At 45.4% G+C, this 25,365-nt stretch overlaps 1 protein-coding gene across 1 annotated transcript in view; it reads right to left on the reverse strand.

The window, feature by feature from the left end:
• Positions 1–25,365, reverse strand: part of LOC144142794 (uncharacterized) — a 106,810-nt gene that overhangs the window by 28,998 nt on the left and 52,447 nt on the right. The window contains exons 12-14 of the mRNA XM_077674525.1: positions 11,631–11,762; positions 9,906–10,037; positions 3,926–4,060 (exon numbers count right to left, since the gene is read on the reverse strand). Of these exons, the coding sequence (XP_077530651.1) occupies positions 3,926–4,060; positions 9,906–10,037; positions 11,631–11,762 (399 nt within the window). The remainder of the gene's footprint in view (positions 1–3,925; positions 4,061–9,905; positions 10,038–11,630; positions 11,763–25,365) is intronic.

Raw genomic sequence — 25,365 nt, forward strand, 5'->3', positions numbered from 1 at the left:
TTCTTGAGTGCGTTTGGTTACGGCATCCCTTTAGTGAAACAAAAAAGCTTCCCCTTAATAAGCAGCAGCCATTACAATGGGAAATTACGTCCGAACAGTGAAACCGCGATCACTTTAGCGGCAACATTGTATACTTGCGAGTTAACTGCCCTTTGAAAGTTCGTCATGGTGAAATGAGACTTATTGGCAGCAATCTCTAAAAATTTGCACCACGACGTATTTGAAGTCTTTTTTTCTGTAATTGTGCGTGGGCAAATGAAAATTACTTCGGACCAACTCGAAAGGGGAGCGCTTTGGTGTTAGGGGTCAAACTTTGTATACTTGCTTATACCTCACTTATCAGGAAGCAAGGGGCAGCCTTATTCTAGGATAATGCTGCTTCCTCTGAAGAGCATTTAATTGAATAGATGGCTGAAATAAAGCTAATGAATGTTTCAGAGAAGCCTTGTTCACTAGAATTTAGATTAGCATGTAAATTTTCATGGAAACTGCTCGGCACCACCGTCCGTTTTGGGACGATGGCCACTGCCACCGGCACTCGTTTCCTCATCCTGCCTTTAGCTCCTCCAGAAGGATGGATACTGCTAAATAAGACAAAAGCCAAAACACTAAAGGCGATTCTGGCGACAGATGTTCGCCGACAAACGCCGGAGAACGGTACCAACACAGACCTACAACTGGATTCGCAACATAAAAACACCGGCTTAAAACACTCTCAAGTGAATTTTAAACTATTGTTTGACAGAGTGTGCTTTTATTGATGTGCTTCATTATTATATTGCGAGAGTCTTTATTTTCCTGGGACATATGTTTTGGCATGAAGCTATATGCACCGTTCGCACCAGCTGTATAAAGTACCGCTGTGCCGTCACAGTGGTATGCAGCGCATTGTTTAGCAATATCAACAATACAAAATTCCAAAGCAAATGGGAAGATCTGATTTGTTGCTATACATGCCACAATTTCGCTAAGTGTTGCCCTCCGCAACTGCCATGGTGGCGTCATAGACATGGCGCGCCAATAAAAAAATTGACGGAGCAGATACTGCAAGAAAAATGAGACTTTCGGAAGAATTTTTATCGCTAGACATGGGGGTGTACAGGTGGACAAAGCTGCCAACGTGTAATACACGTTCGCCCATTCCATGGTAGGGTGATTAGACAATGTTTAAAACTACATTCGATGCCTTTTTAAGGCCAGTATAGTGTGTCAAATGATTTGTTTCCGGCGTGCATGAGTCTGAGACCAGTTGCCTCAGATTTTTGATGACCATCCGTTTCTAAGAAATTTGTGACAAGCACGAAATTTTTCTCACACCAAAACTGCGTCAAAACCTCTGCTAAACGTGCATCTAAACTTCACTGAAACTGCGTTGAATCGATCGCAAACCTTCAAATACTCGACTCGCAAACAAAATCTGAACGCTTGAAGTACATAATAACGAATACGCCGACAACAAGAAAAAATAAAACAATGACGATTCGACACCCCGAACGGGAGCCTTGTTCAGAGTGTGAACAAGGCTTCCTTTCGGGGTGCCGAGACGTCATTGTTTTATTTTCTCTTGTGGTCGGCGTATTCTTTATTAGTACTTCAATGTCATTCCCGACCACACGGGCGTCCAACGAAGCCTTGATTTCAAAAACTGAACCCATGCGATGATTCTTTGCGGTCTAAATAAACGCATCTACTAATGATCTAAATGTATGTACCCGGTTTATGAGCTGAAGGTATACTATGATACTCCTTCTTTATGATCAAAGCACGCATTGTTTTACCCAGAAGTGTTCCTAGAAGCACTCCCAAATAATGAAAAAATTCACAGCATATCTACGGGGTGAATGATGATGAGTGGGCGAAGCTCCTGAGGGGAAATCATCGGTAAAACCGTGACTCTTCAGTGAAAGTTCGCCCACTACATCTGTGTCCGAAAGTAACGTCTAGAAAGTCTCGCTTAAACCGCGCGTCGGCACCTTGGGGCTGAGCTCGCCTGATGCGTTTTGCAGACGCCTCACGAGCTCTCACTGCATCGGGGTCTGCCTGCCGATACGCGCGCTTTCTCGCCGCTTCCCGTTCTCTGACGTTTTGGAGATCCTCTTCGCGCCGCAGCCGTGCCGCTTCGCGTACGGCAGGGTCCTCGCGCCGTTGCCGTGACGCTTGGGCCTCTCGTTCTCGAACGCTGGGATCTTGGCGGCGTCGTCGCGCAGCCAGACGACACGCTTCGACCTCCCGCTCTCGTATGGCAGGATCTTGGCGGCGGCGTCGCGCAGCTTCACGGAGCGCTTCTGCCTCGCGGGCTCGCACATCTGCAGCCTTATCCATCGGGCGACTCCGAGCGCGCGCCAACAGCGAACGGATTTTATTACAACGCTCCCCGCCATCTAGTAAACAATCCAAGAACTAAACTAGAGGTAGCCACGCCATCTAGTAAACAATCCAAGCGCATCTTTTCATCATATACAAGTACCGCCATCTAGTAAACAATCCAAGAACTAAACTAGAGGTAGCCACGCCATCTAGTAAACAATCCAAGAATTAAACTAGAGGTGGCTACATACATACGTCGAGGATGGACAGACCCAAGCCTTAAGGAGCTTCGCCCCTAAAAAGATGTGAAAGTGTTGAGTATTACTAAGATATTGTTCTATAAAAAGCGCCCTCTATACGGCCTGGGGCTTTCAATATTGTCTTGCCCCTGAAATGACTGTAGGTGCAACAAGCTTACGAATGGGGTGCCAGATTACCGACAGTTATCAGTCAAAATGCTTTTTGTTCAATCATGTGCACTGCGAATAGCTCCACTCGGTGGTACGTCATGCTGTTCTTATCAGCCGACGCGCCTGCTGCGCCTACTACTGTTTTTTCTCGATCACATTCCGTACTCGTGTCAGCCGTGCCTGCATTCGGGCGTTTTGCTATATGTATGCTATAGGTGAACTAAGATTTTTGGGGGTCTTAATAGGGTCCCCAACCCCACAGGCTAATCCAAGATAATTTTGAAAATTTACCCCAATGACTCACGGCCCACTTACATTTCTTGTATTCTGCGCCACCCCTCCATGGCCGGTTTCGATTGAGCAGGCGTAACGTTGCAGCAGTTATTGGGCTTTTGCTATGTAGCTATGCGCAAGAAAATATTGCGGCCATTCTGGACAGAAGAAAGGAAGCCGCGGGTGCGTAAACATGGGGCTCTGAGTGGCGAATGGCCTGCCCTCGTGGCTTAAGAGATTTCCCTGTTGTGTCATTCTTTCGCAAGGGTAGCGGAGCACGCAGGGGAGAGGCCATCCGTTGGCTTTGTTTACCGCTAACGTCTGTGCCTTCTTGAACCATACACCGTGGTGCACACGCACACATGTCCTCGACACAAATTCAGATACTTGTGAATGCTAAGAGGGAGATGATCGAAAAGAAAGGGTAATAGAATGTCTAAGTTATTACCATGTTGATACAAATAAGAAAGCGAGAACAAATCAGTAAGCCCTCAGCTGAATTCATTACATAAATTCATTACGAGTTCGCTTGAGGCTGTTGCGTAAAGACATCACAAGCGGACTCGAAATGGCATTTGGAGAAGCGATGCGCGGTACTTAGTGCACATCTTTCATTGCATTTCGCAGGGGCTTTTTCCAATTTTGCTCGTAGAAAATTCCCAGGGAGTTCATGAGAAAGAGTGAATCTAAATTTAGTTTTTCCAGGTATTTCACGGGGTTGCTTCTCGTCTGTGCGGTTTCACTTTTAAAGTAATTTTTTTGAAAACTACTGCTTGGAACTTTCATACGAAAGAGTCATCTCATTTCCAGTCTTTGTTTATGGAATAAAATCTTTGACACATAGGAAACGTTCATGATATTGTCGCTTAATTGTTGCACAAAAAAGCGCAGTCACGCATATCAAAACGTTACGCCGTTTCCATGCTAAGGCTCACCTCAATATTCTCTTCAGCGTTCCCGACAGCGAGGCAAAACGGACATTGGCTAGTTTCGCCAGTCCCGGCCGTTTGCAGTTGTTCCTCTTGATCAGCTTTCACAGTGGGAGGCTCTTGGCTGAATTCGGGCTCCCCCTGAAATGCAAGGAAACCACCGAGCAAATACTTCACTAATTGCCACAAACTACTATACAAATATTCATCTACGCGAGAACTGATCAAAGGTTTTTGAGAAGAGAAAGCAAAATAAATGCCACACCGAATTCACTTTCTTACATAGTAACCGGCCTTTTCGAGGGAAAATACCTGGCCAATAAAATAAAAACCGCTATAAGAAAATCTTGTATTTTAATTTAATACAGTTGCTTCTATCAAAGTATGTAGTTCCATTTGTTATTGTTTTCAAACACAATACGGAACGTTTATACAGATCAGACCTATTTAACAGTGGCTGCGAGCTGTCTGAGCTTCCAAGAGTCCGCAACTAGAGCACTGATATCATAAATAGATCAGCTTTTAGTCTGCTGGTTATTAACCTATCAGAATTTGTGGCGCATCTAAATCAGTCCTTCATCCTATGTTATTTGATCGCTATTTTAGATGCGGAGCATCTTATGGTCGGGGCGATGTGCCTCCCTCCGCCGTGCGGCGTCCACACCCCCACTGCGCATGCCTGGCCAGGCACCGCTGATGATGATTGTGGCAGGATACCCCTAGGGATAGGCCAACCAAAGAATCAATCACAAGATAGCTTCGCGTTCAACCACCGTCGTCATCATCCGGTAGGGGAACTCTGAGTACCACACCCCCACTGCGCATGCCTGGCCAGGAACCGCTGATGATGACTGTGGCAGGATGCCCCCAGGGATTGGGCAACTAAAGAATCCATCACGAGGTAGCTTCGCGTTCAACCACCGTCGTCATCTTCCCGTAGGGGAACCCTGAGTAGTATGCGAGGCATTCCTCCTCTCCTCTCCGAGATTGCGCAATGAATGGCAACACCTGCGGTAGCCGCTGCATACCCCGCTGCGGGCGTCACTGTAGCTCCGCAGTATGAATGACTCATTCCGCTCCCCTCATTCTCCTCCCGCAACGCCGCGATGAGTCAGCGTCAACGCCAGTGTCAGCGCCGCGGAGAAGATGGCTCGAGCCGCTGGCACGAAACGGCAGCGGCGACAAGCAGATCCCGAAATTCGGGCTCGCGAAGCCGAAAGGAAACGTCAACGCCGCCAAGGAGCTGCTACTGATGCAACGATGGCTAGCGCAGCTGAACTAGTGGGGACTTGATTAGCCCCATGGCTGCTTCGCATACTACTCTGATTTTCCCTACGGGAAGAGGCTGAAATTTTTCAGTTTATTTATTATCTTTGCGGGACGAGATGTTATGACATAAGTCGCCGTTAGTTTTGTTTATCTGCAAGCGAATAAACCTAAGTGAGAGTGAAACATAATTATGCTAATAAAATGGCCGCGTATCTGCTCCTTTCGTTGCAAATGTCGACGAGGGACGATAGTTGACTGGCGCTCCTGCCAAGTAAATGCCTCCCTTCTCTTTCCGTTGACCTGTCATGCTGTTTCCCACCCGCCTCGCTGCTCCCAAGATAACACGGTAGAGGTTTGCTGAAGTCAATTTAAATTTACTGAGCTCCACTGCTCGAAGTCAGGTGCTTAGATGCCAGCGCTTCCGTACGGCGCAGACGCGCGTGAATCAAGGCCCCACACTACAACTTTTATAAAACCACGTTGCCCTACTGCACGAGCGTTTCAAGCGGAACGTGGAACCTATCTAGTGGAACTTTTTATTGCTGTAGTCGTTTGATTTCTTAAATGCCGGCAGGAGCTTGAGTATCGCGGGCAACAGGCGGCGACGGTTTTCGCAGTTGATGCAGTCTTTTATTTCTATCGCAAAAACCAAGCATCCATAATTTTTTTAATAAAGGAACATTGCAAATTTTACTTATTTATTGATTTTCTGCCTTATATTTGCGTAATGTTCAACAATGTACAACAATGTTGACAAGTATGAATATTGACACCGGAATTTACGTTTACATTCGGCAGTGGGTATAAACAACTATTGCACAGCTTCTGGTTCACTTTGGCCAGGTGGCTGAATCGAATCAGAGACAGACAGACAGACAGACAGACAGACAGACAGACAGACAGACAGACAGACAGACAGACAGACAGACAGACAGACAGACTTGTAGACACACCAAAATTTCTGCGTTTAAGTAGCCCAAGAAAGACTATCGCCTTTAATACTGATTTTGATTTTGTGTTTTACGCGCTGAAGCTGCACCTGCGGTATAATGTACGGCTTAGTGACGGCTCCTAACTAATTTTTACCACCTGTGGATCTTTTACGTGAGCCCAGATCTCCACAGATCCCAGGCCACTTTCGCTAATGTGCAATACTACTCCAGGGCATAGGATGATTCTCTTAGACCACCTCGACATAGCTAACGAAAGCTTTCAGGGTACTGACCTATGGTATTTATAGGATAGGAGCGCTGCATACTTCGTCCAAAATATTGGATATTTCACAAAAAAATGTGATAAAAATAGAAAACCGTTGGATTATTGCTTGCTTAGAACGGAGGATTAAAAGACTGAAAGGACTCGAATTTCGACCGTAATTTCATCAACAATTTAGACATCTTTGCTTCAAAGTAGGGTGAAATCTGCGAATAAACATTATTTTTCTGAGAGAATGACACTTTTTCCAGCTATTAATACGGCACTGTCCAAAATTCGTGTGGTACAGAAACTTCAACACTTCTTGAAATGCCTACGCCTCAAACATCAATCCTTTTACACTGAAAACCTCCACGTTGATCTTAATTGCACGCTGCTATATAGAAAGCAGCCTATCGCGAGCAGTCTAGAATTGCGTTTTTCTGCACTTTCCACCCCACACGGCCTCTCCCACCGTCTCAAGACTCCACCTGCTCCTGTCAGAACTTTCCACCTTCAAGACGTCCCATGACAGAAATATCCCACCTTCTACTCCCACTCCCCACAGTTGACGTCGAGTCCTCCTGCCAAAATAAAGGACTCTCTCTTCCTTTTCTCTCTGTCCCCCTCTCTCTCTCTCTCTCTCTCTCACACACACACACACACACACACACGCGCACGGACGCACGCACGCACGCACGCACACACACACACGCACAGGCACGCACAGACACGCACACGCACGCACGCACGCTCGCACGCACAAACGCACGCACACACACACACACACGCGCACACACATGCACGAACATGCACACGCACACACACACATTTTCAGCTATCTAGGAAAGTTCTGGAAGTGCATCCGCAGTGCGCGTTAGGCGGTTGATCAATTTGTTGTGAATGATGAAATTGAAGCATGTCGTCGCAGCAATTGTAAAATTTTTATCACTTTTTGTTCTGTGCTTTGAAATAACAAAGGCGGTGAATTTTTTTGGAGGCGCTGTCTGAAGACATTGAACTTGTGTTTTCCGAAGACACTTTTGAAATCGCGCCGCGATTGCACGCAAAATTCACTTTGGGCGCTAAACACTTCCAACAAATTTTGTTGCGGCGCTATGCTGAATTCTTAGTCAAAATTTATAGACATTCAAGCAACATTTCTACACGGCCCTCATTTATTCGAAACCATTCTACGGAAATTTTGTGTGGGCGACACCCTACTAAAACAAATTATAACCGGCTCATGGTATTACAAAAACAATTTTCCGCATATAATTAGATTATCATGGCGGTTACGCAAGTTTAAAGACACGTTCTTAATTTACTAAAAATTCAATGATTCGAGCTCAGCCAATCTATTGCTTGAAGGTTTTGCACATGATTTATAAACAGAAGACCCACAATCAAGTAAACAATAAATCTTCTTGCTACTATCTCAGGTACACAATTCGGCACACTCCGAAACTAAGAACGATCTATGGGGAGCAATCTTTCCTCTACCAGTCAACTGGAATAATAATAAATTTGTAGAAGAATTAAACTTTGAGAGCAGTGAAGCCACGTTTAAAAACAGGTTAAAGAGATATTATTGAAAGGAAACGCCTCCAATACTGATGCATAATTGAGGGCTCAAGTCTATGTCGATATGTTCCCCTAAAGGAAGAAGTCAAGAACATCTACGAACTAAAATACATTATACGTAATTGTGACGCAGTTTTGTAATCATTGAAACACTATGCGGGCTAATTACTACGTTTGTGTGCACAATCTGATACTTCTGAGGATTTTAGCCTATGGGTTGTATTATACAAAAGAAATGCATTATTGTATGTGCTTTTGTTCACTTTTGCTATTTTGATTGTGCTATTTGTTTAAATTTGTTTGAGTTTGTGAACATTACTTTTATTGATTACACTGCGAATCGGGTGGCTGAGGCCTCTTTCAGGCCAGATCCGCCATTCGTCCCAGCCTACCCTTGGTTTCGCCAAGAAATAATAAAAATTAACAATGGGAAATCAAATTTTAACTATTTCTCCTAATCCTTTGATTGACCAGCCTTTAGCACGTTTGGGGTATAGGTAGGGTAGCGTGTGTATTTAAAAATGGTAAATCCTTTCTTGTTGACAAATACCGACCAAATTTCTTTACACCTTGTTTTCAGCTCATGGACAATATTGTGGCTTAGGATGTTCCTAATGTACCAAGAACAATTAAACATGAACTGGTTTTGTTATGAATTTAAAAATTGTTTTTGGACTGTTACTAATTGGGTTACCTCCGTATGGTATTTACTACAGCAGTAGATTAATCCTGGTGAATCGACAGTTTGTTTTCAGACGTAAGCAAGGCGCCTGACAGGCTTCCTACGGCAGCCTTCCCTTGAAATTTAAAGAAGGAGGTATTTCTCTAACTCTCGCAAAGATAATCAATTTGTGTTTAAAAATAGAGGGCAGTTTTTAGAAATCGACGGCACTTGTTTTTCTTCTGTGCCGGTGATGTGGTGTTCCCCAGGAAAATATTCGGGGGCCCCCGCTTTTCGGTTGCATGTTAGGGACTTAGTCACTGTTATTGGCAATACAGTGAATGTTAAAACGTTTACGAATGATATACGGTTTACACGAAAGACCAGCCTGCTCTCGAGCCCCATAGGTTGAATAAGGTTTCATAAAAAAAACTGTCGCAGTGTTTCCAATTCGGTCGAGAAAATTCGTTCTTAAAAAATATATAGGTATAACAAAGAACCATTGCGTATACCTATTGATTTTTGCGTACCACTTAGCCGAGAGGGCGAGAAAATTTAAATGCTTAGCTGTCGCAATTTAATCGAATAAGTAACTAAATATATTGATACACAAAAATTTTAAACACAAACATAGCAGCTTCTGCGACATTCGCAGTATTTAAAGTTCGGCCGTGATAGTTTAACAGCGCATACTGCGTTAAAAAGATCGTGCGCATAATCTCTGATGCCGGAGGATCAGTGCATGATAAACCCTTGCTTGTCTCCATAACGTGATCGCGATATTGTCAGGAGGCGACGCGGAAACGAGGCATGGTCGTGTAGATGTAGTTAGACTTTATGCGGAACCAGTGGACGACCTTTCGGTAGATTCGGAACAGACAGCTCGGCTAGCCTTGCGCAGAGCTTTGTTCGCCACTTACGAGCCGCCCCCAGCGGGCGCGGCTCGTAATACCAAAGGAATGCTAACGTTCTCAATAGTGACGGAATAATAAAGTACCTACCAAGCAGTCCGGCGTCACATTGTGCGTGCTATCAGTAAACAAGGTGAGCTGAGGAGCCTATAATTCGCGTAGTAAAGGGCGTAGTGACAGGGATTCCTCTGACAGTAACCCAATTAGACTAGTAATAAGCGTCGAAAAGGCCTACGCTGTCACCAGACGCTGCCCGCATGATATGGGAGGAAAGTTACACAGAGCACATTTTCTATAAAAACCGCAGCCACCGAAACGACGGTTTAATGCTACGTTTGTCTAGAGCCAAAAAACAACAAAAACTCACCTGAAAATTCTGGGGGCTCTGCTGGGCAGCTGTAGACTGAAGAGGCTGCTTCCTTTCGTCCTTAAGCTGAACGTCTTGCATCCAAAATTCCGTGCACTTCTTGACGAAAGGCTGACACGTACGGATGTGCTCCTGCAAGGAACAAAACAGAGTACGCAAAAAGAGGGACAACAGGGACAAAAACCCAAGTCCCACTGACTAGTGGTACCCTACAGCCGTCTTTGTCGTCGATGAGCGACCCTTTCAATGCAAGGATCACTGTATCACATGGCTGCTGCTTTGTTCAGCTTGTGCGCGACACTTTGGTCGTACAGAATGACTGCACGCTTGCAGCCTCTTTTTGCGGTTCCCGACAGCTGGTACACGACTCAAATAGGTGTTTTCTCAGCTAAACCACTATCTGTGATACTGTAATACGAAGTACATATGTTGTGATGCTAGTTTGAACTGTATACAGTCAGCACCGTTTTCTTTGAACTATTTGTGGGAAATATGCTTGTGGGAAGTTACGCAGACATTCAAAGATGATGACAATGTGGTCAATGGCGTCGGGTTCTTGCCCAGATTCTGCACAGCCGATGGTAAGAGAGCGGAGGATTCCAGAACGTACGCCCTTAGACTGAGTTCGAAGTAGCCGTATTAGAACGTCGTAATGTGATGAGTTGCGGCTGCGTAACGTTAATCATGTGTTTATGCATAACACGGGGGTTGGCCAAAGCTTTTAGTCATAGTTACTAGGGGGAAGAAACACAGGTCAATAAAAATTATTATTACCGTACTTTTTTCCATCCATCCATTCATCATGATCATAAAGAAAGGACACGTTAGACAATTAGACATTAATGCGTTCCCATTCACTGCACAATAAGGTGTGCTGAAGTGCCCTCGTAATTTTATATCATCATATGCGTGTATGATACCCTTAAGGCATAAGCTCTTGGAGGGGCTATAAAAAGTATTGCCTAAAAATCAATGACAGCAAAGAGCACAAGTGTTAGCAAATCTGGTCTGTTTGGATACAAATTATCCAACAAGGATAGTGAGAATATGTTATTTTCCGGAGAAGACTAACAGGGACAAGCCTCTGTCTTTACTTTAGGTTCTACTGCACGTAAAAAACCTTATTTGCGACTACCGCTTCTTGCCTTTATGCGACTCTATGTGGTAGGGATTGTTAATATGCATGCCTCACTGAAACGCATTTCTAGACATGAAGTCTCTGCTACTACGTCGATCGCATTACCGGCTTTTGAGAAATGACAATATCCCATGACGCGAGATATTCTCTTTACAAGATGTTTTAAAGTCTGGAAATAAATACGGCCGGAAAACTGATAAAAACGTAACGTATATATCTATACGTTCAAATAATCTGCCAATACGTGCCCATCAGATCAGATCAGCGTATAGCGGCTGTAGACATACGGCTTCATGGAAATGAAGCAGGCAGTTAACAAATAGCAAGTCAATATAGACTTTAGTCTGTAGTGGGCTACGTTTTTGTATTATAGTGCTTTAAATCTTCTCAGGAATTTGATGACGACACGGGAAAGCTTTTACTTGCCGTGCAACACATGATAGCATGAACGTAAAATCTAACGATTTTTCTTCCGTCTACATTTCGTGATGTTATTTGCTTGCGAGTACTTTTGCAATTACAAAAAAAAACAAGATTTCACATGGTGAACCTATCATAACATGTTTTGTTTCCGGGAGGGCTCTTACCTCAAAGCTATCCAGGGCGTCACGTATTCCTTGGCATTCCTTGTTCAGATGCTCCTCGTAATATTCCGCAATGACATGCATGAGCAACATCCTGTACTCAGGCGGAGGCAGCCGGCCATCTCTTATTGGGTCCTGTTGCATACAGACACAAGAAGGTGGCTGTGATACCAAAATCAGCGCTGTTTTTCCGCTACTCCTTCGCCCGTGTAAAATTGAACAGTCTGTCTACCAGGCAAAAAAGCGACTGGTTAATCATAATCTCTCTCACCGACTGGGTTCAACTAGGTCGGCGTATAATTCTTTAGGCATCTAATTCTGCATTTTTGGCCTTTGAGCTTTGCTGAGCTTTGCTAACAATAAACCTCCCTATTCAGCAGTGTAGACATTTTGCCTAGGTCTCCATCGAGCTACGTTCACCGCATATTTTTCTTTCAATAAAGGTTGTTGTCCGAATAATATTTTAAAGTTCTGCTTGATCGTTGCAACTGGCAATCCCTGCTCGAGCTTTTGTAACAAAACCGCAATATTATCCAGCGCTGAAGTTTAACGTAGGTCACCATCAAACTCATTTCGAAGTTAAACATTTCGTTGGATGTGTATACACTTCCAGTCTCTCTTTTGTTTGTGTCGCGGTTCTGAGTCTTTGTAGAAGCCACATTAAAAAGTGCGGTAAATAATCAACGCTCAAGTTTGGGTTAGTCGGTCATAGAATTTCGACATGGTAAAGGCAACCTAACATGATAGTGCGCCGGGAGTTCGACGCCGTTGCTCGGGCTAGCATATTAGAGACCGCCGCTTTAGTCAACATCCACGTCGGTGACACTTTTTGAGCGGTTGTCTGCCAAGAGCTTGCTGACCATAGTACACTGACAGTTTGCTCCAGGGCTCGCCAGAGTACCCTCCAAGCTTCCTCAGCTCCGTCGGTCTACACGCTATGCTCCACTTCAATTCCAGACGCGTAATCCGAGACAGTGGGTGACCATTGATGACAGGCCAACCTGATTTCACTCAGGTCGCGTTCGTGATACATTGTGCTACTCTCCCAGCCACTGGATGTCGTATACGTTGGGCTTTTGTAATCTTCGGTGCACCGTACATTGGCGCTATGAGCCACACATGGACGCCATTCCCTCTTGATGCAGCCGCCGCTCGCCTTCACCCCGATGCCAACCTTCTCTTTCTCGAGTGCTCTGTCGCTTGTCTTCACTAAACTCTCCTAAATATTGACTAATGCAGTCCAAGAAGGTGACGCTGCATCAACAACCCGTCAACTAAGCAAATTAACTAAGCACACTTTACTGGACACGATTGTCGATGGTGTTGCAGTGCGCGCTCTAGTTGATACTGGTGCCCACACTTCCGTCGTGAGCTCAAGCCTCCACCGTCGTCTCCCAAATGTCTTCACGCCTGCCATACCACGCGCCGTACGTGACGCAGCCGGCAACACGCCTTTCTTCGCAGAAATGTGCACCGCCCTCGTCCCTATCGCTAACCCCGAAAAATCTGTAAGGTTTATAGCGGTCAAACAATGCCCTCATGATGAAACTGCGCCTTGACTTTCTGTGAGAATATGTCGCTCTTATCGACAGCTCTACGCACTCTTTCAGATTGAGTTCAACGTCTTTACCCTTCACAAACCGCAGTTACCTTTTGCTCAACACAACATGTTTGCTTGCACCAGAAGCCGTAATGTACTATCTTGATCATAGTTAGGGTGAACACGGGAGTGCGTGTCATTCCGTGCTCACCCTAAATGTGATCAAGATAGTACATCTGCTTATGGCCTTTTGGAAAGAACAGGTGTGCTAGAGGTACCAGCCCTGTTAGAAAAAGCTTTATTTAAGTATGATTCGGCCATCCGAAATTCTAAAAAGAGGTACAGCTAAATATTTTTGATGAGTACCATAAAGAAATCCTGCGTAGACCACATTTCCTGCAGTGTAAAGTGGAAGGTACAACGCATTACTACGGTTGGATTTCCGAAAGACACCCTGCCCTCCCTTGCAGAGAATATCATTATGCAGGTGCAATCTACGAGCGGTGTAGCCAGCGCAACAGCTTGTTCACGCACAACGCGCACTGCGGCGGCCCCGATGTGCAACAAACCTCACACCGCTGCAACCAGGCCGCTGGAAATGCGCTGTAACCTTCGCTGTTTTCGCTCGAATCCGGTTGTTACAAGTGCGTAGCATCGATGATATAACAACCCGAAAAAGCCGGTTGCCAGAAAAAGCACACGGCTCGGATCACCGACAGCAAGGTTGGCGTGGTATAGAGGATACCACTATCATGTGACAAACTCTACGCAGGCCAAGTGTGCCGGTCGTCAACGACCGACTAAGAGAGGACCGAGCAGCAGTACGATCATTTGCGGGGGCAGGACATCTGGCTGATCAATGTCGCTGAGGTGCATGATATACACAAGAAGGAGGAAAACAAGTCGTCCTGAACTTCTTCCGTGCGCTAACAGAAAATTTACGAATCATACCAAAATAACAATCAAGCTGTAAGGTGTGTACGCATCCTGTTACTGGAGCTGTCGAAAATGGAACATCAATGCTGTAAAAAGAATCTCTAATCGTAGTCCTATTTGAGCATACATGTTTTTTGGGGTTACGCCGATTTTGTGGTTGCATGTTTTGTTTTGTCATATTCCCGTCAGCGTTCTTTTGTGTTCTCATCTTTTTTTTGCGCTGGGATCTGTACAAACGGGCCGAAATTTCGGATCTAATTTTTGATAGTTGTCAGTAGTGATGGGTCCGCTGCCCGAGTTTTTACTTCTGCAAGGTCATCGATGACTGCGCCATTATTCTTGAGTCGACTGCTGGCTCCTTGTGTTCCCTTATCAGCATATATAGCTAACATCTGTGTAGGCAGCCTTCTCTGTCAGACTTAATCGTGTCGCTTACTGGACCTAGATTTTTAAAGTTCCTCATCCTTAATACCGGTGGTTGTTGAAGTTTCAACAACTTTGTCATCGGGTGTCCTGGCGTGCGCATTATTGGAAACTTGAGCGGTTCGCGTGTCATGTCAAACAGCGGTTTTCTTGGGACAGGTCCCCATGACGTGAACAGTCATACACTTATGGTCCTTCTGTACTGAAATTGAGATTTGTTGTGTGTGGTTAATACTTTTTTGCATCTTTTATGTCCATGACAAAATTTAAAATAGAAAACGCTTGCCAGCTACTATAGGATTTGGCTGAGTTGCATAATACAACTTCCACTGTTGGCATGATTGGAATGGGGAATTGGGCGCTATGCATTTTACTGCACTCAAAAAATAATAGAAGACTGTCATATTGAGAAACCTGATATAAAGCAATTTTTCTAAACATCTACTTAACACTGCTTTTTAAAAAGTTGCAGATGACATCTATATTTAGGCCTTCAGATGTACGACGCGGGTAGGGTTACTTCGACCTCGAGGGAGCATTCAAAACAAAGTTGCTGCGCGGACGATTTTTCGTTACAAGACCTCAAGATCATTCAAGACAACAAGATTAGCCGCAACAGTTTTTAATCGCTATAGCACAGAGAATAAAGCGGCCATGTACCCTTGTGTGGCTTAAGTTGTTGGCGAGAACGGTAGCGGCTTCGGAGTATTGGTGAGTTTGAGAGACTAGGCTGCAGTGTCAGTATTTCAACGTGCTAATCTGCTATTGTCATAGGTTGAGTGAACGTTTCGGTTTTTTTTTTGCTGAGAGGCAGAGGTAAGAACACTGCGAAGGAAAGTTTGACATCTACCTTAATGCAGCCGTACGGCTACACAGGAAAGCTGTACAGCTTGCTCAGAATGTTCGCAGATGAAGAAAAATTTGTCCTGCTCCAGGATTCTGATCCACCACTAAACCGGAGCAGTTGCTCTGCAAACTGGGCTAGCCAAGAGGCTAGTCGTTTGCAGCGCGAGAACGAATTGATCAACAACTCGAAGTGATGGACAGGTCTTAATTGACCAGATTCAGGGGAATTCCCCAATGTGGAGTAAGTTTCTGCGAAGGAAAGTTTGGCATCCACCTCAATGCAGCCGTAAGGCTAACCAGGAAAGCTGTACAGCTTTCTCAGAAACTTTGTAGATGAAGACAAATTCTTCCTGTTCCAGGATTCGAACCTGGCACGACCACTTAACCGGAGCAGTAGCTCTACCAGCTGAGCTAACCACACCGGATTAGCTCAGCAGGATGTCAAACTTTCCTTCGCAGAAACTTACTCCACCTCGCGGAAATCCCCTCAATATGGTCGATTAACTCCTGTCAGTCCCTTCTAGTGGTTGATCAATTCGCAATCTCACTACGAACGACTAGCCTTATGGTTAGCTCACTTGGTAGAGCGACTGCTCTGGTTAAGCGGTGGTCCCAGGGTCGAATCTAGGACCAGGACGCATTTTTCTTCATCTGCGAAGCTTCTGAGAAAGCTGTACAGTTTTCCTGTGTAGCCGTACGGCTGCATTCAGGTGGATGTCAAATTTTGCTTTACAGAAACTTACTACACCTTCGGGACTTCACCTAAATCTGGTGGATTGAGATAAAAACATCTCTTTGATTAACAAATAGTGGAAGTTCACAAATAGGGGCTAAGCAGATGGTAGAGAGATGAAGGGCAGAACCAAAAGTTGAGTGCCCAAGATTCAGCAGCTTTTCCCTTGTCCGGTCAATCAGATGACGCTTATCTTGAGGTAAAAAAATAGTCAAAGCTACCTCCGATGTCTTGATTGAAGTGAAATATGATGTGTCAGTTGTTCACCCTAATAACACCCTTAACAAGGCCAGGCTACGTTGAAAATGATGCCTATTTCCTGGCAACTAGTACAGTATTATGTTGTATATGATGTTTTCACTAAAACGTTTTGCCAACCTAGGTTTGCTATATGTGTTGCTTTATGTGTTATGTTTTCACTAAAACTTTTCGCCAACCTAGGTTTGTTATATGTGTTGCTTTATCCTGTTGAAATTTTGTCATTCTTTGGCATTGAGACTCCCGTGTCACCGAAGGATGATAGTGTTCCTAGGCATAGGGATATGAGACGTACTCTATATGTTTGAGGAACAGGAGTGTGCTAGTCGTGGTTGCAATGAGGATGGTGTGCTGCGACTTCACTAGCTTCTTGGTCGGCTGCCTCCTTTCCTGCCATGGCCTCGCGTCTGGATCTCCACATGATATAAATTTTCTTCATGGTGGAGGGCAGATTTGTTCCAAAGCTTTCAGGTACTCCGCCTGCAGCCAACCGTCAAAGGGCCCTTTGAAAGTCCGTAAAGAGTATTCACATGATGGAGAAATCCGCCATTTTGCTCCTAGGAGTGCGCGCCACCTGACCCCTACGTCACGGTTTCTCTCCGGCGCACCGCTCCGATCGGAGGTCGGAGCTTGTGCTCGCGAGCTACAAACGATAAGATAATTGGCGGCGGTGGCGGCGGGATTTCGTCTGCTCGTGGGGAAGTTGACCTCGACTCAAGTTTTAGAGCCGTTGCAGGTGCTCTATTTTTATTGCTTTTTATTGTACTGGGCACGAAAATGCGCCGCGCAAATGACAGGCGCACTGAAAGAGCCGAGTATACCACCAGCACGGTCGCTGCGCGAGCGGCGGCCGCGGAGTGGCGCAGGCCACCGCAGGTAGCTCGAGCGATAGCTTGTTATCGCTCCCCAAAGCGTAAAGAAAGCTCCAAATACGAGAAATGTGGTAACAATGTGATAAAAAATTGCATTAAAAATAGTGACCTGCGCCGTTTGTGAGAGCGGAAATCGAATATTCACTGCAGTGTTAAGCCTAAAATCTGTACGCGGGCCCAACGTTTTGTAGGCGGACCGGCCGGCTGCTTCCAGCACGCGGTCGCCCCACCCACTGCATCGCGCGTCGCGTGCCGTTCTCTTTCCGTGGCAGAGCGTGCATCGCGTCCGCAGCCAATTTTTGGGCGGCTCACAAGATCAGTACGTAGGGGCTTTAGCAGAAATTGCCACCGTCGCGGAATCGGTGGTGCTATAGCATCCATGCTGTCGAGGTAGGCGACTGCAAGCAGTAATATCCATCCGATCATCGCATCCTTCGTGTGAGCGAAGGAGCTAGCCGAGCGGAAGTCCGCCTGCGGTGACGTCACGATCTACCTCGGATTTCTCCGCCGAAAGGCTCCGTCGTGTGAATACCGCTTAGGGGTGTCTATGCTTCCATTCGACATATACAGTCAAACCCGTTTATCATCATCATCATCATCATCATCACCAGCCTATCTACGCCCACTGCAGGGCAAAGGCCTCTCCCATTATTCTCCAATTACCTCGGTCCTGTGCCAACTGTGACCAATTTATCCCCGCAAACTTCTTGATCTCATCTGCCCATCTAACTTTCTGCCGCCCCCTGCAACGCTTGCCTTCTCTAGGGATCCACTCTGTTACCCTTAATGACCAGCGGTTATCTTGCCTTCGCATTACATGCCCTGCCCACGTCCATTTCTTCTTCTTAATTTCTACTAATATGTCTTTAACACCAGTTTGCTTCCTGACCCACTCCGCTCTCTTCTTGTCCCTTAATGTTACACCTATCATTTTCCGCTCCATTGCCCGCTGAGTCGTTCTCAATTTAAGTTGAACCCTCTTAGTGAGCCTCCAAGTTTTTGCCCCGTAGGTGAGTACCGGTAAGATGCAGCTGTCATACACTTTCTTCTTCAGCGACAATGGTAGGCTGCTATTCATTATCTGAGAATGTCTGCCATATGCACCCCACCATTCTGATCCTTCTAATTATCTCTGCCTCATGGTTGGGATCTGGGGTCACAACTTGGCCTAAGTATATATATTCGCTTACCACTTCCACGGCCTCGCCATCTATCTCAAACTGCTGTGCTGTCCCGAGGTTATTGATCATTACTTTAGTTTTCTGAATATTAATTTTCAGGTCCATGGTTCTACTCTGTTCGCCCAGTGCGGAAAGCATGCTTTGCAATTCGTACCCCGAATTACTTAGCAAGGCATCAGCAAATCTGAGGTTACTGAGGTATTCTCCATTAACCCTTACGCCCACCTGTTCCCAATCCAACGTTCTGAATACTTCTTGTAAGCATGCTGTGAATAACATTGGAGAGATTGTGTCTCCTTGTCTGACACCCTTCCTTATAGGTATTTTACTGCTCTCCCTATGGAGGATGATGGTAGCTGTAGACCCATTGTAGATATCCTCTAGTATTCTTACATAATGCTCATCTACCCTCTGGTTCCGTAATGCCTGAATGACGGCTAGGGTTTCGACCGAGTCAAATGCTTTCTCATGATCAAGGAAGGCTATATATAGGGGTTCAGTATACTCAGCGCACTTCTCAATCACCTGATTGATCGTGTGAATATGGTCCATTGTTGAATAACCTTTACGGAACCCTGCTTGTTCTTTAGGTTGAATGAAATCTAAGGTTGCAGAGATTCGGTTAGCGATTACCTTGGTAAATACCTTGTAGACGACTGACATTAAGCTGATCGGCCTGTAATTTTTCAAGTCCTTCATGTCGCCTTTCTTATGGATTAGGATGATGTTCGCGTTCTTCCAAGATTCCGGTACCATTGCGGTCATTAGGCATTGCGTATACAGGTTTGCCAGTTTTTCAAGTACAATTTCTCCACCATCCTTCGCTATAAACCCGTTTATAGCGAACTGCAATATGCACCGCGATTAGTTCGATATATCCAATAGTTCGATATAGCCGAACCCGCCTATAACGAACTTATCGTTACTAGTTCGCCATCCGCAGAAACCTCCCTCCCTCTCCCGAACGCCACCATCCCCGCATGCAGACACGTACACAGTTAAGTAGCTGTTACCACACAAAAAAATCCGTTTATTGCAAGTAATAAAGCTACTTTCCGCCTGAACTGCCTGCTTTTCAAAGAAAAAAGAGGTGATTTTTGTTTTCACTTTCCTTTGGCGGCTTCAACTAGCATAGCATTCTCTACACGAGACATTATTTGCACAAGTTCGAGTCCGCGTCCTCCAAAATCTAAGAACCATTGGCGGAGCACATTGACTGCCGAAAGCGCTTCAAATGTTTTTAGTAACCCTGCTGTAATAGCTAATGTTTTTAATGGCCATTTCTGTAATTACCGTGCTACCACAACATCAAATTTTGCACCTTGCACTCGCTGTCCCCATTCATTCTACTTGCAGCCTACATCACCCGAGGAATTAGTGCAAGTGATCAAAGCCCTAAAACGTTGTGGGGCTGGATTGGATGGTATCCATGCTGCTAGGGTAAAACTTGTCGCCAACGAACTTTCCATTGTAATGGCCCATGTCATTAACAATATTTTTAGGTCTGGCGTTTTCCTGTCTGAACTTAAGAAAGGAAAAGTAGTACCCGTTCATAAGAAAGGTGATCGTGGTATGTTAAATACCTATCGCCCCATAACCATACTGCCCTTTTTCAGCAAGTTAATAGAAAAACTTATTGTAACTAGGCTGTGGAAATATATCTCCAAATTTCAACTACTGACCACGTGTCAGTTTGGTTTTCGGCCTAATTTTTCTACTGAGGCTGCTCTTATCGAGATAACTGATTTCATGAAACAATCAATTGATTGCGGCCTATTTGCAGCAGCTATATTTGTCGACCTCACAAAGGCATTTGATTCCATTACTCACGATATTCTTTTTTCCAAATTAGAATCATTGGGTGTCTCTGGACCAACACTAGCCTTACTGCAGTCATATCTGGCTGACAGGCTTCAGGCTGTGGATTGCAGTGGCATACTTTCTGAATACAAGACAGTTAATATAGGCGTCCCCCAGGGGTCCATTTTTTCACCGCGGTTGTTCTTGTGATTTATAAATGATCTCCCATCTTGTTTAAATTTTTTAAAACGCATGCTTTACGCAGATGACACCACGGTTTATTTGCCCGATTCTGACCTCTCGAACCTAACTAAAAAATTAAACGACGATTTAATAAGGTTATCCGATTGGTGCTGAAACAATAGGATAAATATAAACCCTAGCAAAACCAGTTTCATAATTTTTTGCTCCCATCAAAAGCAAATTACCCCAATTCGGCATCTCCGCCTTGGCACGCATTTTATCTACCCTTCAGATTACACCACATTCCTAGGAGTGGTCCTCGATAAACATTTAAAATTTCACTTGCACATCAAGTCACTTATTAGTAAAGTTGCGTTTGGTATTCATGTACTAATTAGAACTCGCGCATATTTTCCTCTGCCTGTTCTCCGTTCTCTTTACAACTGTTTTGTACACAGTCATTTAATATATTGTTTAGCTTCGTGGGGAAGCACCTATGATGTTCATCTATCACCGCTTGTTTCTTTGCAAAACCGAGCCATCCGAATCATTAATTACAGCCATCCGAGAGACAGTGCTCCGAATTTTTAATTTTGACCTTCTAATCCTACCCCTTCTATGTGAATATAAAATAAAAATGTGCATTTTCCTCCTTCGCGCCAGAAATAATAAATTCACGCACACCTGCATCGACCAGTCGTTACTTTTTAACGCCAACAACACCCGCTCCTCAGAACACAATAACCTAATTCTACCCAAAATTCGTTCTAACTAATGCAAACAAACTGACGTATTCGCCGCCATTTCAATGTGGGATGAACTACCGACCCCCCTCAAATCAATTCACTCTCCAAATTTTTTCCGAAAGCAATTAAAAAGTTTTCTTTTATCTACCTTGGCCAAATGTGTAAACGTGTTTTTGTTGTAGCGCCATTTTTTTCAGTGCTTCTGTTCTTCCGTCGAATCGTTTTTACTGCACTTTTTAAATTTGTATTGCTACAAATGAATGTATATATGTGTGGGTATGTATGTATATACATGTATGCATTGCTCTCTGCCTGTGGTTGCTCATTTTCGTTTGATGTGTTTTTTACTTGTTTCCTATTCTACGCTGTTCTGTTGTGTACTTTGTCACAGGAGGTCCCCCCGACAGTTTTTTAACTACGGGACCTCCTCGGTATTACTATTTGTACGCTCTTTTAAAACGTGAAAATAAAATAAACTTCAACTTCAACTTCAATATAAGCGTCGGACGGCTTTCACTGGCGACATCATCGGGAATGTGGGGGAGCTCTTCCCACAGTTCACCGATGTTGCTGTCTTGGTCCGGACTCGCTGACTGCGCGGGTTCCGTCGAAAGTGCCGCGCCGGAAACCGTTACGGAAAGTTTCGGGCGTCATGTCGCCCCGTGCGAGGCGCAATGTCTAAGTCGCAACTCTTGCTCAGTGGTCACGGCCAATCCACATCTCAATCGCCGCTCCGAGACCATGCATTTCAGCGGCCATTCTAGGTTCGCAGAGTTCGATATATCGGATGTGAACTTCGTTATAAGGAATATGTTTCCCTTGTATTTCCGTAACTGAATGATTTTTTTTTCGATATATAGCGTAATTCGCTCTATCCGGGTTCGTTATAGCCGGGTTTGACTGTAGTTCGGCTAGTTGGATTGCCAAGGGGATGACTCCAACCTCCGTGTCTTCTGTTCCTGTATGTACGAAGGAAATGACGTCACAATGATTACCACGGTAGTCTATTACGGCCGTTGTTGCCTTCGTACTTTTGCACGCATGTCGGCGTCGGTGTATTCTCTCCTTCTGGGATTTCGGACCTTTCGTCGAAAAAATTTCATCCTTGTTTGATTCTGGCTTTCCTTGCGTAGGTTTGGATCCCTGTAGTTCGGTGGGGGGAAAGTTTTGTATGGGGTGTCACCGGATGGATGACATGCACATTATGGCGACTAGTCATTTCATCTACAAAGGTTCCATACGATGGCCCGTCCCAATTTTGATTTTTCCAACCGCTCCTTTTGTGCTACGAGAGTTAGTTTTCTGATTTCACCAAAAGTGTTAGAAAGACCCGATTTGAGGATCTTTTTGATGACTGTGGAAACTGAGAGGTTGAGGCTGTTTTTATGCTGTCGTGATAATGGTGTTTATTAAGTTTTCTTCGGTGTGGGTAAGTTTACGGTGCGGCATGCTGCTCAACATCCGGCTCAAGATCAGTACCTTCATGAGTCTAATTGTTTGTTCCTCTCTCACTTGGACTTCTTCGCTTGTTTCGTGCTCCTTCACAATGTGGGCAAATTGGTACAAAATTATCTGTGTTTATGGGATTGTGGAACGGCTCAGTTGCTTGTAAACATTGTTACGCCGCAAATAGTTACGTGAATCTTGTTTGTCGGAATTAACGACTTACCTATTTTTGTGCATTTTCTAACTTCGCCATCGTTCTAAAAATCGCGCTTGTGGGGGTTACATAGTCGCGGTAAATTTCATAAGTAATTTGAAGATTCGTGTAAACAGCTAGACGCTGTATACCGGATGTGAGGAGGCGCTTGTCGCAGCGCTTGGAAGTGAGGAAGAAGAAGCGCTCGGGCGTGGCCGAGGAGGATCACGTGGGGAAGAAGGAAGAGGAAGAATAGGGGAACGGAGGGAACAAGCTGAAGGCAGGAGAGAGAGAGAGAAAAAAACGCATTATTTGAGCACTAGTTGGGCTAACGACGAGTGGTGACCAGCGCTTGGAGGGTGCCGGTGACCTGAGGTGCTCGTTCAGCAAGTCCTTGCTGGACTTGAGGGTCCGAGCTGCGTAACGCCGCGTCCGAGTGCTCTTCAGAAGAAATGAGAGAGAATGAGTTTTGGGGGCATTGCCAAATGATATGAGAGACTGTTTTGGTGGCTCTGCAGTCGGGGCATTGGGGAGAAGGAAATATTGATTCCATGCAGTCTGGCCATGTAGTCTGGCCATGTAGTCTGGCGCGACAAGGGATGGTATTGGTTTGTTTAAGGCGCCAGTATCATTCCTACCGCTACCGCTCTCTCGCCGGCGCTACCCTGCACCCCACACGTCGCTTCCTATCGCAGAGGAATGATCATCATCATCATCATCATCATCATCATCATCATCGCCAGCCTATCTACGCCCACTGCAGGGCAAAGGCCTCTCCCATTATTCTCCAATTGGCACAGGACCGAGGTAATTGGAGAATAATGGGAGAGGCCTTTGCCCTGCAGTGGGCGTAGATAGGCTGCTGGTGATGATGATGATGATGATGATGATGATCATTCCTCTGCGATAGAAAGCGAGGAGTGGGGTGGAGGGTAGTGCCGACGAGAGAGCGGTAGTGGCAGGTAATTTCCTGGAAAGTTAACAGGCTGTCACGGGTTGATTGGGCTCCATGGGAAGGGGTGCGACTTGGCCCAGCTCGGACGGTTAGCTCTCGAGCTGCAAGGTTAGCCGCTTCATTATCTTCCAGCACCGCATTGGCTGTAGTCCAAATGAGCTCCGCGTGGGAGGTGGGAGGATTTTGAAGAAGAATTTGGAGAGCCTGCGGGGAAATGTTACCACGGGCAAAATTTCGAATTGCCGTTTTCGAATCAGAAATAACAATTGTTGGTGTAGGCCGGTGAGTGAGCGCAAGTGCAATGGCCGCCTCTTCCACAGTGGCAGGGTAGCGCGTTACGATAGTTAGTGATTGGTAAGGGGGCTGTTATGAGATAGACGAGGCCCATAGTTTGATTGGCGTGAGAGGTGAGGTGGGAGATATATCGGGTGTTGGCTCTGTTGCGTTGTATGATCAAGCCCAGTACTTTAAGTATAGAGACAGTTGGCACGGAATAATTTCGAATTTTGATCGGTATGTCCGGAGTGTAGCATGACCGGTGGGGAGCAGGGAGGGTCATCAGCTCCGACTTAGTAGAGGAGCACTCAAGACCGCCGAGTGCCGCTTCCGCGACTACGACGTCTGTGCCTGCCTGAAGCGCCTCCTCAATTTGTGCATCACTACCTCCGGCGCACCAGAGAGTGATGTCATCGGCATACAAACTATGTTTGCTGTGGGATTTGAGCTAAGTGTTTAGGGAGATTAAGAGCAGCCAGATTAAATAGGAGGGGAGACAGGACTGCTCCTTGAGGGGTACGAACTGAAGGCATGTAAATAGTGTCGGATACTAGGTCACTGACGCGTGTTACAGCAGTACGATCAGTGAGAAACTCTTTAATGTAAGTGTAAACTCGCTGCCCGGTGTGAGTCATTGCCAGAGTTTGGAGGATAGCTTTGTGTAAGACTCTATCGAAGGCTTTGGTGAGGTCTAAAGCTAGAACAGCAGCAGTATCTACCTTAGATAGAGGAATGATGATCTCATGGTGCAGTTGGAGGAGGAGATCCTGGGTCGAGAGACCCTGCCTGAAGCCTAGCATTGTGTGGGGAAGTGCATTGGCCTGGATGAGATGTTGAACTAGGCGGGTATGAGTTACGTGTTCAAAAACTTTACCTACGCTGGAAGTTAGAGATATAAGACTGAGATATTCCAGTTTCAATGGTTTTCCAGGTTTCGATATCAAGGTTATTTTAGCGTGTCTCCATGAAGAGGGAAGAATGCCGTAGTCCAAAAGTGATTGTAAAATTGTGTAAGGATGAAGGTGGAGTTGTCGTCCAAGTTTCGGGGGATTGTACGTATTGGTGATACCATCTTGCCCAGGCTCCGACACAGGCCAGATCTTCATGAGTGCTGCTCTAACTTCCTTTTCTCAGATTTCCCTGTCCAAATCCGGATTACTATTGCCTGAGTATGCCGGGAGCTCTATGGTGTTCGCTTGGGCTATGTAAAGTGTACGAAGGCGTTCGAGGAGTTGGGTATCGTCACCGGGAAATTGTTGAATGATTTTCATAAGCCGAATATTAGTAGCTCTGTGCGAGTGAGTGGGAACCCAGCATGTGTTTAAGGAGGGCCTAAGTACACCTCATACT

The sequence above is a fragment of the Haemaphysalis longicornis genome, unplaced genomic scaffold (assembly GCF_048455015.1).
Source record: "Haemaphysalis longicornis isolate Haplotype H1 unplaced genomic scaffold, Haemaphysalis longicornis Haplotype H1 scaffold_6, whole genome shotgun sequence".
Taxonomy (NCBI): Eukaryota; Metazoa; Arthropoda; class Arachnida; order Ixodida; family Ixodidae; genus Haemaphysalis; species Haemaphysalis longicornis.